Source organism: Cryptotermes secundus, unplaced genomic scaffold (genome assembly GCF_002891405.2).
Source record: "Cryptotermes secundus unplaced genomic scaffold, Csec_1.0 scaffold882, whole genome shotgun sequence".
Lineage (NCBI taxonomy): Eukaryota > Metazoa > Arthropoda > Insecta > Blattodea > Kalotermitidae > Cryptotermes > Cryptotermes secundus.
In genome coordinates, this window is record NW_019718627.1 from 255684 (window position 1) to 272584 (window position 16901).

Genomic DNA, 16901 nt, shown 5'->3' on the forward strand with positions numbered 1-16901 from the left:
CAATTTATTATCAGTCAATATGGCTGAAAATCAGAACTGTTAAATAAAATTTTGTGGAAGTCTCCCATACTGAATTTCAGTATTTCAGTTTATTCAATGCATAGAAAAGTACAATTACAGACTCATTAATTCAGTTCAATATTTACACCAAAGACATCCCAGTCTAATTTCTTGCTCTGTCACACAGTCGCTACAATGTTTAAAAAAAAAAAAAAGNTTTACCTATTTGTTCCTTTGAGAAAAGATCATTAATATGGGTCATAAACTTGTAAATTATTTCTGTTCAGTGAGTTAAATAACGTGTGTACCTCATAACGTTGCACACAAAATTACCAGCAGAGTCATTTGAAGTTTATTAATCTTAATGAATGTGAGAATAACGAATTTTAAATCAGCGAAACTCTTGCATAATTAGTTGCAATAAAATATGTGGAAGGGTTTATGGGATACATGGAAAACTTCATTTATATCTTTGTGCAAACTAGGGTGAAAAATATGGCTGAAAATTGAAACCGCCAAACAATTCTTGGTGGAAGTCTCACATATCAAATATAAATTGTATATGTGGTAAGGTTTATGGGATACACCGAAGAGTCAACTTATGGCAAACTCCAATTTATTATCAGTCAATATGGCTGAAAATCAGAACTGTTAAATAAAATTTTGTGGAAGTCTCCCATACTGAATTTCAGTATTTCAGTTTATTCAATGCATAGAAAAGTACAATTACAGACTCATTAATTCAGTTCAATATTTACACCAAAGACATCCCAGTCTAATGTCTTTCTCTGTCACACAGTCGCTACAATGTTTAAAAAAAAAAAAAAGATAACTCTGGTTTCATGCCATGTGTTATATGGACCTTAAAAGCAATTGTTTGTAGGACTTTGACTAAAATTCAGAACATTGGGCTCAAGTCCCCCAGTCAGAACCTGTCCCACAAGATATAAATTCAAATTAAATCAAATGAACCTGGTTTGTTTTACCTTTAAAAATATATTGACTTAAAGGTATTAAGGAAGGACATAAATTGTTTAACAATATGGTATGCAATTGTCAAGGAAACAACTCACAATAAATGTTTCACAAGTCACATATTTTTAGATACAGTGTGAATATATCTAGGAATTCCAAATGGAGTCCAAAATATATGCTGAAATTCAGAATAAAAACTTCATAAAATTATGTTTTTTTTTCCAGTTCCTTATCAAGCAACAATAGAAACAAATCAAACTCCAGTAAGTATTTAGAATATATTGTATAATTTTATAATCTTTTTTCCCATTACAATTAAAGTTTCATGTAGAAACATATTTAAAGAGTTAAATATTTTATCACTTGAATCCCAATATATATATATTCGTTGTTAGTATTTGTATAGCAAAATAAAGTTCTTTTTCCATCAAACACTGATTCTCATACTACTGATACTAGACTGAGACAAGATTTGTATTTACCTCAAGCTAATTTAACTATTTATCAAAAAGAAGTTCATCATACGGGTATAAAAATATTCAATAAATTGCCCATAGAGATCAAGAACACATTCAATAATTTTAAAAAGTTTAAGGTTGTATTAAGGCATTTCTTGAATACTCATATGTTTTATACTGTGGATGAATATCTAAACAGATAAATTTATTATTGTTGTGTTCATTGTACTATCTAGTTGTGTAATATTTATGTATGTATTCTGTGCTCTATGTTATTTTATGACATGTTTTATATGCATCTTTGGATCTCTTGAACTTACAATAAATACAAATACAAATACAGATTAGAGAGTAAATGATTAACAATTGTAAGAGAACTTACTTGATTTCATTCAAAGTGTTATTTTATGTAAATCAATTTGCTCACTTTGTTGGATTTGAAGTTTTCACAGTGGTGGCTATAGAGAATATTATCTTCTGTGACATGGCATGATGTAATCTGGTAGAAGGTTACTAACAACTCAGGGGAACAAATAGCCACCATCTTCCGGATCAAAGAGTAAGTCAAGCAAAATATTCTCTTTGGTTAATGCTTACATGTTTCCTTGCTCAGCTTACTTTTTGACCCTGAAGAGGGAGGCAGTGTATTCCTCTGAAATGTCAGCATACTTCTGCCTGATAACATATCATGACATCCCAGAATTTGATACTCTTCATAGTCATTGTCTCAGAATCTCGAATCTGGCATGAGGTATAAATTTTCAAGACCTTTCAGTTCTGGTCAAATGGAATATTTTACATTCCAATATTGTACTGGTATTTTGTCGGTCTGAATAGGATTAATCAGCTGTAACAATATAGCAGTTCAAGGACGAGTTTAGTATTTTTTCTGTTTTAAATATCTCCACCAGTTCTCAAGTTGAAGCATGTGTATGGACATACATGGGTGACCTTTCATATGTGTATTTTGCTTATGCATATTGTGCAAATGATGCATAATTATGATCTTAAAGACAGATCCATATGCTTAGGCTAGCTAACCGACAATCTAACAGATTCAGTTTTTAAATTCTGCATTTGTGTCAAGGTTGTAAGTTCTGTCTTTGCCATATCAAATGTGATAAATTTAGATGTATTTTTTCTAATACAAATGTCTATAGTTTTGAAATCTGGCACATATTTAGTTGGGAATTCTATGCAGAATTTATTGTAAACATAATTGAATTCTTAAAGATAATTTTTAAAACATGAGATCAACATTGGGAAGACAAGGCTTACAACCTATGCACAAACAAACTTTGCATCAAAAAAGGACATAATGAAGTAATGGATTTCAGGGGGTTGTTGGTCATGGCTCATTGCAGTGGGTGCTAGTAACAGTGTTCTCGGTCTTATCATTTGTGGGGGTAAGCATCCTTACTATGGCAATGGTCAGGAAACGATGTGGCAGATGGATGCGTCGCAAGTTGGGAGAAGGTCGGCTTCAACCAATTCATAGCTGGCGTGGCGTATACAAGGCTGTAAGCATTGACAGGTTGGTGTGATCTTCACATCTGCTGGTAAATGTTCTGCTGTGTTTGATAAGTGTGACTGGTGTTATATTGCATGTCCATGTGACTGTGTTAGTCTAATCTGTTTATTTGTGCCAAGTAAGTAAGAGCAATGTGACTGCGTATGGATCAAAAAGCTGCAGCAAGATAACTCCATGGAAAAGAAAAAGGAAAATAGCATTATGATGATTGCCAACTTTTGGGATAAGACACTATGTAGTTTCGCAGACAGGTGTCAGTATTATGAAGGAACTTGCTGTCTCCATCTTCATGATAAAAGATTAAGCTGGGCGCAGAAAAATTGAAAAATACTTAACAATGAAGTCAAATAAAGCTAACTTCAAACATGCAACTGTTGGATCTTTTATATGAAATAATTAAAATGGTGTCATGCTGTAGGCCTGTATTGCTTGTACTGTAGAAATAGAAATGTGGCTGCTGTCAGAAATCTTTCCAAAAGAGGAAAGAACGGGCAAATTTTGCTTATAAAATATATTTTATGCTCTTCAACAACATTTTGTGGCAACCCTAAAGTTGTAGATATTTATTTTGAAACACAAATAAAGGTATATTCAAAACTAACTTTAATTTTTGGTACTACAATTTGTTATACCACCTTCTTTTTCAGTTCTGACTTTTTACAAAAATTTAACTCCCACCCCTGTGCTGGTGCCCAAGACTAGAACGTTTTTTGAGACCCCTGTGCAGGGCTGGGTTTAAACATGTTAAGGTCCTAAGATGGGTCAAATTCCTAAGCCCTTCACATATATTCTTTTAATAGTACAGACAATATTAATAGAAATATTCTGAATTTCAGCATGCTTATGATGACTGAAAAATGACCAGTGAGAAATCTGTAACTGAAATGAGAGCAACAAACAGTGTAATTTTAAAGTACAAATGTTATATCAATGTAATTTCTTTATTATTTTATATATAGGAATATATGTACCTATAATTCTTTCCTAACCTTATAACGGTTGTGCGGTTGCACTTAATGGAATATATGTTATTTTCTAAATGATACAAGTTGCCTTGTTTTATTCATTGTTTGTGTGTGTGTATGTGTGTATATATGTTTGTATGAGTTTGTTGTTTTCCTTTGTTTCTTCAAGCTTACCTTTTTAAGAAGAATTGGGGCTGCTGAGTAAGCATGTAAATAAATTAATAAAGTATCAAACTCAACTGAATTGCAGTAGTAGAACAGTCCACTTCATAATATGAAAATGTAAATTTTGTATGTCATTCACCTTATCTAGTATTCGGTGCAGTCTGTTCCAGCTACATGCTGATAATACAATGAAAGATAATATTTCCTTTTCTTTCTCTGCAGTGGAGGAAGTCGGCTTTCAAGGAACTTCCCATCACATCAGGAGAGGAATATTATATATGTAGAGAAGGAAATAGAGGTGAGATACAGAAGTTGTTTCGTGGAAAATGAATTTTTATGAACTAATCAAGGAATGTTAACAAATTTACTGCAATGCCTCTATGTTGAGATAGTACAAACAACAAAAAAGCATTGCCATTATAGAAAGCTGAGGAAAAATGAATATATGAAAATTTGTTGCAGCCTTCACAAACCCTTCTGGGATGATTTCTATTAAGTAAATTCCTTGGAACAGTATCTAGCATCTTCTTATTCATCAGAGGATTAGCCTTATATACTATCATTTGTTAGTTAACTTATACTTTCATTGTTATGATTTTGGGACCTCTAAGACATAAGCTGCAAAAATGCCTATATTAGCTTTGCTATGTCTGTCTGTCCACTGGTCCAAATTCAGATTCCTCAAATATAAAGTCATACAAATTATAACAGGCTCTGGGGAAATAATTTAGTATTTCCAGGCTACTATAATCAGGGCTGGATTTAAGAGACAACAGCTGGGTTAGTCAACAAAAAGCCTCCAAAAAAATAAAAATAGAATCCACAGATTTTAATGAGACATTTCTTCTCTAAAATCATGAAAAGTTAATTAGTATTTTTAGTTAATATAAGAAATAAGAACAAAAAAGATAACTGTCTTAATCTACATTTGTTATTACTGATAGGGAACTCCACATTTTGACTGCCCTGGGACTCTCACAACACTAAATTTGATCCTAGCTATAATAAACACATTATGCATGTCAATACATCATTGAAAGTCAGGGTCCCTGTCCTAAATTTCTCATACAGTTTAGCTATGAGTACATTTACCACATTAAATTTCATTGCCACATTTTTTTTTGTTCTGTCAAAGGAAGCAAAAGCTCGAGGAGATGCTGATACATTTGAAGTGAGTTATGATCGCCTGGAATTGGGGCGGCAGATTGGGAAAGGAGCATTTGGGCGAGTGTTCCTAGCACGTGCTGAAGCTATCGCCGGTATCCCAGGGTACATCACAGTTGCAGTAAAGAAGCTGAAGCGTGAGTGTTCTGATTTCATGAAGTATGGGACTAAAATGTAAGATAAGAGCAAACACTGGCTTGGTTAGGAAAAGGCGAAACCTCAGAAGGTTTATATCTTCTACCATGAACTCTTCAAAATTTATTTCATTGTCAGTGTTCCTGTTGCCGCTGTCACCACCACCAACCACTACCGAACATGAGCTACCATCACCATCATCATCAATGACAACATAATCATCAGACTTTGTCTATACTATGTCTGTGGGTACACCATACCTTGAGTAGGCAACCTTACAAATAAGAGTTCTGTGCATTCAACAGGAATGCAAATATATTAATTATTGTTTAAGCTATGTGTTGAAAATAGACTCAAGTAACTTTCGAATGATGATATAGCCATCTACATCACTATCTAATGATGACATAACCTCAAATGTGTTATTAATAAAGATATTCTTCTGTAATTTGTATTAAATACTTCTCTTGTATTGATGTACATTGTTTCTGCATCCAGTTTTGTAGAAATTCCATCATCTGCTTTCTCCACCTCATAACTGGTCTTGTGGCCATTACTAGGGTTCAAAAAATACTGTCACTTCATCATTAGTGTAAACTGAAAAATGATGGCTGGCAACTGCCTTCTCAATTGTCATTCAGTAGTTGGCTTGTGGAGTTCATACAATCTCACTTGCTCACTTGTTGCACAGAGGAAGTGGCCACACCACATCCAAAGTTTTTAAATTAACATAATTACTAAGTCATAATAATTATTTTTTTATTTAATTGGTAAGGTTTGCATGTCTTTAGGATAAACAGTATATCATCCACCCACCTGCATCTTGATCTTCCTAGTGGTCTCTATCCTTCTGGCTTTCCCACCAATATCCTACATGAATCCCTCTTCCCCCCATTTGTGCTACATGCCTTGCCCATCTGATCCATTGTGACTTGATCATTCTAATTATAAATGGCAAAGTGTACAAGTTATGAAGCTCCTCAGTATGCAGTTAAAATTATCTATTTCAAGGAGTGTCACTTTCCAAACCAATCATTATCACTTGCATTTGCTTCCAAACAGACAAAGCCTCGCCTGATGAAGTGGAGGAGTTCTTGTCAGAGATAGCAATGATGAAGAGGGTAGGACGTCATCCCAACATTGTCACCATGCTGGGATGCTGCACCCTCAAGCAGCCATACTGTATGCTTATGGAGTATGTACCATGTGGTGACCTTCTTCAGTATCTTCGTCAACTGAGGGTGGAGTACGAACGTCGTACTGGAGGCGAACTTGCTATTTCCAGTACTATGAAGCGTCCTGTTCCTCGATATGTACCTCTTCAGCCTCCCTCAACGTGAGTGAGACAGGGAAATCAGTAATGTTAGAGGTGGCAACATAATAAGTTTTGAGATCCGTGCTGGCTATGTAGTTCAAGTTGGTGGGTCTATAAATATGACAACTTTTTTAATACTGTCAATCATCTTCAGTCCCTTCAAACGTAATTATTCAGAAACTAAATTCCTTTCTGTCATTGGATATTTGAATTTAAATTTCAATTCATATTTTGTTCCATAATCCAAATACAGGTTGACATCATAGGATATGGAACAAGTCAACCACTAATACATAATATCTGTACAATAATAGTTTTGGTTGGAAAGTTAATAAGATTATAAGAAATGGTAAGTTTCCTACTCAACTGTGCTGTTACAAAGTGCTAATCTCAATCAATGGACACTGAAAGAAATTCTTAGAACAGTATATATTCCGTTAATTTGCAGTATCCTCAGCAGGAGATAACACTAGAAGAGTGTTAAAAATATTATGACAGATGCCATAAGAGAATGAGACTGAAAGTCTTATCTATCATATATAGAGACCTAGGCCTCTCTAATGGCCATTCATTTGCCACTATCGTTTCTGATACTCTCAGAACTGTCCCATCCTTTGTGTGTGTGTGTGTGTGTGTGTGTGTGAAAAGGGTTGAGGGTTAAGCACATCATCTTTGAAGGCTACTTCTGTCTAAATGAAATCCAATAAAATTAGTTACTTAGCACAGAGTGTAACTAAATACTGTATATATGAGTATATCAAACAAAACAAAAACCTCCCTGATTTCTTAGTCTGCAAGAGAACTATACCGACCGAGAGACCGCCACTTGTCGGCGAAGTTAGAGCGAAATTTTGCAGAGGGTGTCACGTGATCAGTGCAACGAATCCCCATGGCCGTTAATCTCGGTTTTCTAGATCGGAGCTGCTACTTCTCCATTCAAGTAGCTCCTCAATTATCCTCACGAGGCTGAGTGGACCCCGTTCCAGACCCACTGTTTCTCAGAAAATGTATTAGCGCCGGGAATCGAACCCGGGATCTCCGACCTGTATATCAGACTGTTTAATGGGCAGACAGCTATAAATAAACAGTTATTGATGTCTCTGCATAACACAGTTATGCAATACTCCTATGAGATAAGGCAGTATTTAATTTTAAGTCGAACAAAGACATGAGGTGTTTGTTTACATGATTTCAGAGATTCAGAGGGCTCATACGTGCAGCCTGACACCCAGATGAGTGGTTCAACTGGACGACCATCTATCGCAGAGAGTGAGTAAAAAGAGTAGTGAACATTATGCCTGCAGTCTTCTGGAACCTGACACCACTTAATCTGGTACAAGGTTGCCAATATTTTGCAGGAACCTGATTACTTCATCTTAAGGGTGGAAAAGGTGGAAACAATGTGTTTCTCTGAAACACTGCCAACAATCTACCAAACAACACAGCATCATATCACGGAAGGCCACAGTCCTAGTATTCAGCACTGTTAGAAACTTAAACCCCAATATAGGATTTGATGTTCTCCCAGTAATGTTTATGAATAGTTCTATGTTTTGGGAAATATCGCTATATAGTCCACTGAAAGTCAACCAATATGATGGCATGTTGATTTCATGTCAGCATGCTCTCTGCTTCATGCTGGTTTCTTGCTTAACTTACTCATCAACCCTGAAGATGTAAGGGACATATTCTTCCAAACTGCAGGATGGATTTCAACAAACTATATGGTGTTACATCCCAGAAGACAGAAGTCCCCCCTTTTCTCCAAAAAAAAAAAAAATCATATGAAGGTTTCCTACCATTCTATATTTATTTATGTTTTCACCATGTATGGTGTTTTATGTTTATGTTGACAACATTGTTATGCTGTTTATGTAAACTACAAGGATTTCAAGGAAGCTAGGAAAATGTGAAGACAGATGTTCACAGCTTGGTGGCTTAACAGGGCTTGGTTCAGATGGTCTAACCATTGCTACTCCTTTTTTTCTTTTTTATCTAATAGTTTTGGACATATTTCATTCAACCATGGCATAGGCTTCTTCAGATTCATTCTAACCTAGACTCTCTATGTTGGCAGAAATATTTATATTTTCTATAATAATCGTAGTTTCCCCAAGCTCTATAATGTCCACGTCATCATCCAAGTTGTTCAAAGCTGCAAACCCATTTGAGATTTCAACACCATACTGTTCGTTTCCCCTAATCTTCTTCAATTTCTTGAGATTTAAGCTCTCCATATGAAATCTATGAGTTGCCTGTTAACTCACTGCCAGTCTCTACTTAATTTCTGCCTCCACCAGGCATTGGTCAGCATCACAGTCTGCTCCCCTGAATGACTGAACATCAGATACACTTGAATGCTGTCTCCTATCTATCAAAATATTGTCAATTTGATTGCGAGTCTTTACATCAGGAAATAAGAAGTGAAATTTATGAATGATAGGATATGGAAACACTGTACTTTTGACAGATTTTCTGGATGTGTCAAAGTTTACTACTCTAACTGCATTATCATTAATAATTTCCTGTAAACACTCGTTTTCAATTATTGGTTTGAAAAAGTTTTCCTTATCTGTTTCGGTATTGAAATCTCCTAAAAAGAGTTTCGTATGACATTTAAGAAATTTATTGAACACATGTTCTAGTTCCTCATAGAAACTGTCTTCCAGATAATCAATTTTATCCTCTCTTGAGGCATGAACATTCAGAATATTAATATCAAATCAGAGACCTCTTATTGCTATGTATGATATCCTATCACTAGCAAACTCTGTCCTCTTAAATGCTGATATTATCCCCTTATGTACAAACAAAACTGTACCTAATTTATGATTCTCATTCCACTTTGCACAAAAAATTTATATTTGCCTGCTGGTTTAGGGCCACCATTGTCCCACCTGACATCCTGTATTTCCACTAAATCTAAAATAGACTTCTTACATTCCATGTACCAAACCTTATATCCATTTTCCTTAGCATAGATCATTTTTTTTTAATTTGTCCTTTGTACAATTCGTAACAAACTTGTTTTTTTTTTTATGGTGAGAAGTTATTAGCACCACGTCCAAGCTGAAACAGCACCTTGTCGGCTGTCTGAGATTGCTTATTCAATATAATCATAGCCACAATCTATATCTGAAAGCTGCCTCCTCAATCCACAACCTGAGGAAGTGTCACACCAAGGTGACAATGAACCCAGTTAACTTGGAATATAACACCATCATTGTCATAAAAATACATTTCCAAATTCTTGTTATAAATATCAGTCCACAAGAATTTCATTTTTGTACTTTCAAATTTTAATTAAATCTTTTTATTGTGGTAGACATTGCTCTCAACCTTTGTCTGCTATAACATAAGTAAAATTATGACTCAATTCCATCAAATAAAACAATATTTTTTGATAATAAAATAAAGCCATTTCAAATTTCGATTCCTAGCGTTTTAACCCATTCAAGACAGCACAAGCATGTAATTGCATGTGAAGCGTGAAGCATTTCCTTTGAAGTGCTGGTCTTTTTCCGATAATGGCCATCATTGACCAAAACATGTAAAGGTTATATTTCATTATTAAAAAGTGTTACTGTATTTGAGGGAATTTAATCCTGATTTTACTTACATTAATTAAATCTCTTTAACTGAATAACATGCCATGAATTATTTGTTATTCTTACAGCTGAATGGAGCTTGTTGACAAGTGAAGGTCCTCTTCTCACGCCATCGGACATAGTACCCATGAAGAAACTAGAATATGTCCTGGATCCTAAGGAGCTGCAAAGTTTTGCAATCCAAATAGCCCGTGGAATGGCCCATCTAGAGCGGAAACAAATCACACATAGGTATTACATGCACAGTTTGCAAAACTACATATAAAAATATGAGGAAACAGAAAGTTGTGTCACTAATGCAGGGAGTATACACCATGAATCACGAATCAGGTAGTCACAAAATTCCACATCTTTTATGGAGATTCAAGATTCGTCCCTGTATTCATAGGGCCTATTTATGTCACTTTTTCTTTCTTTGACATGTCCACCTTTATGTGTATTGCCTAACAACCACTCCTCTAGATCTACCTCTGCCTTCCCAGAGCTTCTCCTAAATTTCAGCCCATATTATTCCTTCCTCGGTGACATCTTCCCTTGCACCGCGCCCTTCGTCTTCCTCTCCACTGATTACTATGAATCATACTATTACGAAGAGGAAGGGCACAGCGCAATCGTTACTGGCTCTATTGTCGGTTCGCACGCTCCCCTAGATGGAGATGGGGTATCCAAGCTAGGAGGAGGAAGCTACACTCAGTTCAGTGGCTAAGATAAAACAAATACAATTTTAATAACAAAATATACAGTACATAAATAACAAAAAAGACACTTTGACCCAAAAAAAAAACAGACAACCAATTTCGCGTCGGCACCCCTTGTGTCGATGCTAGAAATATCAGGCCATACAAATGCAAGTCTAAATTCTGAGACAAAATAAACCCCCATACCAAAATTTAATACGCGCGTCGCAAGCGTTCATGCAACGACTTGCGACCGCCGGCAGTCCTTACCGGCCAGCAGATAACACCAAAGGGAATTTAGAGCAGCCCCCGCCGAAAGCAATATTTTCCACCACAAACCTGCTGGCTAGTAAACAACCTTCCAAGTCGACTTGGTCTAAAAGACTGCACTGTACAAGTCTCCCCTTCACAAGAGGGTACATGGGACCACGTGACTGACGTCAGGGTACCGCATAGTGGGGATGGAATCCGTCACAGGAAGGATGATGACCTCATCGTGAGCGAGCTAAGGCTTAGCACGGCTCACCCTAATCTGTTGTTATTAAATATTCCCAAAGAGTAGTAACATTTTCTCACATTCTTTATTCCTCCTGCAATTTCTTGTTATACATTTTTGTTTTTACTGTTTTACTTCCCAAGTATTATGAGCCGGGATAGGATAGTCAGTATAGCGACTGGCTATGGGCTGGATGACTGAGGGGTCAGAGTCCTAGTCCCAGTGGGGTCAAGAATTTTCTCATCTCGAAGTTGTCCAGACAGGACCTGGCATCCACCCAACCTCCTATCCAATGGGTACTGGGGGCGCTTTCCCCAGGGTAAGGCAATCAGGGTGTGAAGCTGACCAGTCGCCTCCAGCTAGTGCCGAGGTTAAGCATATGTGGAACTGTACATCCACTCCCCCATACACCTTCATGGCATAGTGCTTAATTAGTTAAGCACATGGACAACTTTTCCTCTTACTTCCAAAATATTTGAAATTGTCCTCTTTTGCTTACTTTTACATTAAGTATACAATTGTAAGACGCATAAATACAGTCAAATAAGAAAATTGCTGTAGTCTGTAATCGTAATCTGTATTACGATTAGTCTGTAGTCGTAATCTGTATTATGATTAATGTTAGACATCTGCATGGAATCTAAAAGAACTTTGACCAGAACATCCCCAGTGAATTTTAATTTTGATGAAGTGCTTATTTCTTGTAAACTGTACTAAAAACAAAAGGAGCACATTTTGTTAAAGAAATATATTGCAGGGACCTGGCAGCACGTAATGTTCTTATTGATGAGCACAAGACACTGAAGATCTCAGATTTTGGTCTGTCACGGTCTGGGATCTATATTAACACAAAGAGGAAGAAAGTGCCATTGCGGTGGTTGTCACTGGAGGCTATGCGTGACAACCTCTACTCCAGTAAAAGTGACGTATGGGCATTTGCTATTGTGCTGTGGGAGATCGGCACACTTGGTAAGTAAATTCAACAGCATGGGACATTTCTGGACCTGCAGATTCAGCTAGTCAAGAAATGTAAGATTTGAGGTCTGCTTGTACCGGTTCTCACAGTCTCTTCCCTTACGGATTTCTTATTTTCCTTCTACCATGAATATGGAGGCAATACGTTCCTCCAAAACGTCGGATAACACCACATCCACACGGTGTCACATCGCAGAAGACTGCTTTCTTCATAGTCAAGAAATGTTCTGCTTTTTTGAAATTTGAGGACTCACCAGTTTCTTCACAAAAGCCTAAAACTGAACTCAGTCTTTTGCCAGTTGAATGTAGTTGGCAGGAGATATGAATGAACTGTTTATATTATATTCACCCTATAAAGTATTTGTTCACTGACAAAATTTGGTGAGTGAACAGAATTTCTAGTTTTACTTTTCACCAGTTGTACGTGTTGTTCTTCTGAATTTCATGTGTTTCTTGTATAACTGGTTTCCATACTTATTGACATTTCTCTTTTCAAGTATGAAACATATGTATGCAGCTGTCCAGTGTATTCATATCTGTTTCCAGGTGGGTTCCCATACCCTACAGTGAGTGATATGGATCTACTGAACTTCCTCCTAGAAGGGAAACGTCTGGAAAAGCCAGATAATTGCTCTGATGAACTGTAAGTTAGCATTTATTGGCAATGCTTTCATATGCATCATCGGGATTTTTAACCAAAGAGGAACAGTCAGTTACGTATTAAAGAGGGAGCTCCTAGAAATTTTGTTTACAAACATATATTCAAGCTAGACATGGAAGGATTCTGACGATGGTGTATACTGTACTTCTTTTGGCTTATTTTGGACTTCATCCATCGTTTGGTATGTAAAAGACAAAAGACCACGACGTTTCGGAGACCGGATCTCTCTCCGTCTTCTGAGTAGGTTTATCCTTCCCTACCCACCTGAAGACGGAGACAGATCCAGTCACTGAAACGTCGTGGTCTTTTGTCTTTTACATACCAGACGATGGATGAAGTCCAAAATAAGCCAAAAGATATATTCAAGCTGTTCAAGACTGTTTTAAATAATCATCCAATGTATTCAGGATAGAGTGATACATTTTTAATACTCCTAAGTTATGCTATTAATATTTGGCATATTTCTTTCTTATTTATTATGATTGAATTATCTATGGTTTGCGGAGAGAGCACCAGCTCCCATTAATGTATTGAACTACCATACTGGCACAAGTATGCAATTTAGTTGGCTGAGCACTGAATTCTTTCAGCATTAGCAGAGTTGCCAGTCCCACAGCACCAAAGGAATTAAAATCCCTTATTCTTGGCTAATAAGGTTTAAGTGAATGTGATCATTATCCATATAACTCATTTTTATTTACACCACAGTGGTTATTTTATGACAACCCTTCCCCATTCATCCCCAACCTCTCACAAGAATTTTCTTGTATGTATCTACACCCTTTACTTACTCCCATTTAAACACATTTTCCTCCATTTGATCTCTCAGCCTTATCTTTGACCTTTCCAGTGGCTGTTCCCTTATTTTTGCACAAAAAAAAAACGTTAACATGAATAACCATCATCTTTATCAACCAATGTGCTGGTAGTTTGAATCTCTTAAACATCAAAGAATGACATTTCCAACAATGACTGGAGAGCAGCCATGCTGGAAACTTGCCACACAATTTACATATTTCTTTCTACAAAATTTGCAATTGCTTTAGTACAACCAGTAATTATACATTAGATTAACAAGTGCAACACCTGAGAGAGAACATAACTGGAACAACAACAACGATGGCAATGAAAGTGATGACAAGAATAACAGCTTCTCTTCCCTGATTATATTGTGAAACGATTTACATTTCCAGCATTAATAATGAAGACATAAGAAATTAGTGCCCTAAATATGACGTAGTCATGATGGCATAGTAAGAGATAGTACTTCATGCCATGATCTTATTCTGTTTCAGGTATGCATTGATGCTCCATTGCTGGTCACATTCTGCAGACATGCGCCCTTCTTTCGCAGAACTGGTCTCACATCTTGATTCAGTAATATGCAGAAAGCGAGTTTACGTAGATTTTACTTCACTGAAACCAGACTACAGTTTTCCTCCTACAGAGCAACTGGCCCCTATACCTTTTACTGTGAAACCATCTAAGTGAGCTAACACACCATTTGCTTTGAAATGCAAATGGGGAGAGTACAAGACTGCAACTAATTGTGGGTAGCTCACAGTTGATGTGTCTACCTCACTGCCAGTAGGTCTACAGATTGAACTCTGTGACCAGCCATAAACAATGTGCAAGTTCATGATATGATTCAGTTAAATTAGGAAAATGGTATCATGTACTTAAAATGGACACCGTTCTGTGCAAGGAGTTCACCTGAGACAAGAAGAATGATCTTTCTTGTCCATTAAGAGAGATACTTCCAACTGATTTGACTGATAGTAGCACTTCATGTAATTTTTTACAATAAATTTATTTTAAAATGGTCCTTAACATAGCATGAAGTTCTACCTCTGTCTCCTCTATGTACTTTCATGAGGTGGCGCTTTGAAGCAAGGGCTCTAATGGATATAAGTCACGGTAACTCAGTCAGGAAAGTGAGTCGATATGGACCTGATGGCCGGAGTTTTGTTCCAAGCAAAGGTATGGGTTTCTCTTTTTACCACTAGATCAATAGTTCCTCCGGTGTACATCAAGCCTTCTATGCAAAGGGTATTTGTGGTTCTTTCCCAGAAGTTATGATTGCTAGAGCATCAACCTTAACACTTACTTCTCTCTAGTACAAAATCTAATAAATCATGAAGCTTTACCTCCATACCCCCATGTTCTTTCACTATAAATCTTTTAGAACCAGTCTTAAAAACAAACATATGCAAATACTATTAGTGAATTCTTGATCTATTAAAATTTCAATTTGTATTTAAATTCTTTAGTTATGAAGAATCTATATTATGTTAATGGTATAGTTTTACCCTCCAGTGCCAATGACCGGTTATGTATACCAATGCAAAATAACAGACACGTTGACCAGACAATGGTAGCACATTACACATTTCCTTTAACTGTAAATTTAATTGGTTTTCCACTGTGCAAGTTAACCTTTTGACAGTTATAATCATACAAAAGTATTTGCTTACATTGTTAAGATTTTAAAAAATTTGTTAAATAATCCAAGAATCATTAATTCAGAATTCATAAGAATTAACTCTATATATCATTTAATTTGCATAATGTCCTTCAGTATGTAACAAGGATACATGCAAAGAAAGTTTGTTCCACCTGACTTAACTTTTTGTGTTACTTTTGTAAATGTCATATAGTATTTTCCATTAGCTTTACCTTTCAATTTTGTCTATGTCAGAAGAACTCAAGAATGATCAGACTGAAAATAAAAAAGCAGCAGCAAAAAATGATGCTGATGATTTCGTTTTCAGTTCAATGCAATGCAATTACAGAGTCAACATGAATACAAACTAACAATAACAAAAATACACTTTGTCAAATACTAATAAATAAGATAAGGAAAAATATAAATTATTTCAGGTGATTTAAATTTAAAGTTTTATTTCTAAAAATATTTCAATTTACAATTTTTTTTTAAATTTTTTTAGTGGGGGGTGGAGTCCAACTGGGCCCACTTGGCATGGCGGCCACTGATTGGCCTATTGTACCTGCCCCGGGTGATTATGACGATGGAGAATTTGGTGGAATGAAGATTGGCAGGGGAAACCGAAGTACTTGGAGAAAACCCGCCCCAGCGCCACTTTGCCCACCACAAATCCCAATTGACCAGACCTGGGATCGAACCCGGGCTGCTGCGGTGGGAAGCCGCTTTAGCTATGGTGCGGCCTTTGGATTTACAAACTGTATTAACAGTAGAAGCACACCTAGCTGAACAACGGTGACTGTAAGAGACACTGAATACAGAAATGTTATGAATGTTCCAAGCTGGAATGTGAGTACTGACTTTTTCAACAGTTGAAGGACAACATTTAATGTCATTGTAAATATTTATTCAAAATAAAGAATTTGAGTGATGATGCATGGCCTGCAGAATCTGTATGTATAATTAATCTAATAAATTGTAAAAATGACACTGACTATTCTGAAAGAAATAATGTGGCTGGTGTTTTTAGGCTGGTTCGTTTTCTCTATTCAGGCAAAAGGAAAAATCATGGCTGTGGTCAAAACACGGTGATCAAGGGCAGCCCCTTAATCTTTTTAATGCTGGGGTGCCACCCTGGTTCATCTCTGAAGATATTAATCTGAAACATAAAATTCTAATAACTTGCAAAATTTCCAATCTGCGAGGTGGAAGACACCTTCTATAATTAGATATGTGCACTTCATGGATTGTTTGTCATTCAATACTGCACCTAAAAGAGTAAACATTCTGTTAGGTAATGAGAACGGCTTCATATCATGAATTTCATTTAGTT

At 36.3% G+C, this 16901-nt stretch overlaps 2 protein-coding genes across 2 annotated transcripts in view; one reads left to right on the forward strand and one right to left on the reverse strand.

Moving 5' to 3' along the window:
• LOC111862492 (angiopoietin-1 receptor) overlaps positions 1–16007 on the forward strand; it is a 259584-nt gene extending 243577 nt beyond the window's left edge. The window contains exons 9-18 of the mRNA XM_033750790.1: positions 1201–1238; positions 2771–2967; positions 4317–4392; positions 5230–5395; positions 6456–6729; positions 7904–7977; positions 10385–10547; positions 12247–12458; positions 13011–13107; positions 14421–16007. Of these exons, the coding sequence (XP_033606681.1) occupies positions 1201–1238; positions 2771–2967; positions 4317–4392; positions 5230–5395; positions 6456–6729; positions 7904–7977; positions 10385–10547; positions 12247–12458; positions 13011–13107; positions 14421–14616 (1493 nt within the window). The 3' untranslated portion in view covers positions 14617–16007. The remainder of the gene's footprint in view (positions 1–1200; positions 1239–2770; positions 2968–4316; positions 4393–5229; positions 5396–6455; positions 6730–7903; positions 7978–10384; positions 10548–12246; positions 12459–13010; positions 13108–14420) is intronic.
• LOC111862499 (metabotropic glutamate receptor 2) overlaps positions 10438–16901 on the reverse strand; it is a 1033882-nt gene continuing 1027418 nt past the window's right edge. The window contains exon 17 of the mRNA XM_033750785.1: positions 10438–10521. Within this exon, the coding sequence (XP_033606676.1) occupies positions 10472–10521 (50 nt within the window). The 3' untranslated portion in view covers positions 10438–10471. The remainder of the gene's footprint in view (positions 10522–16901) is intronic.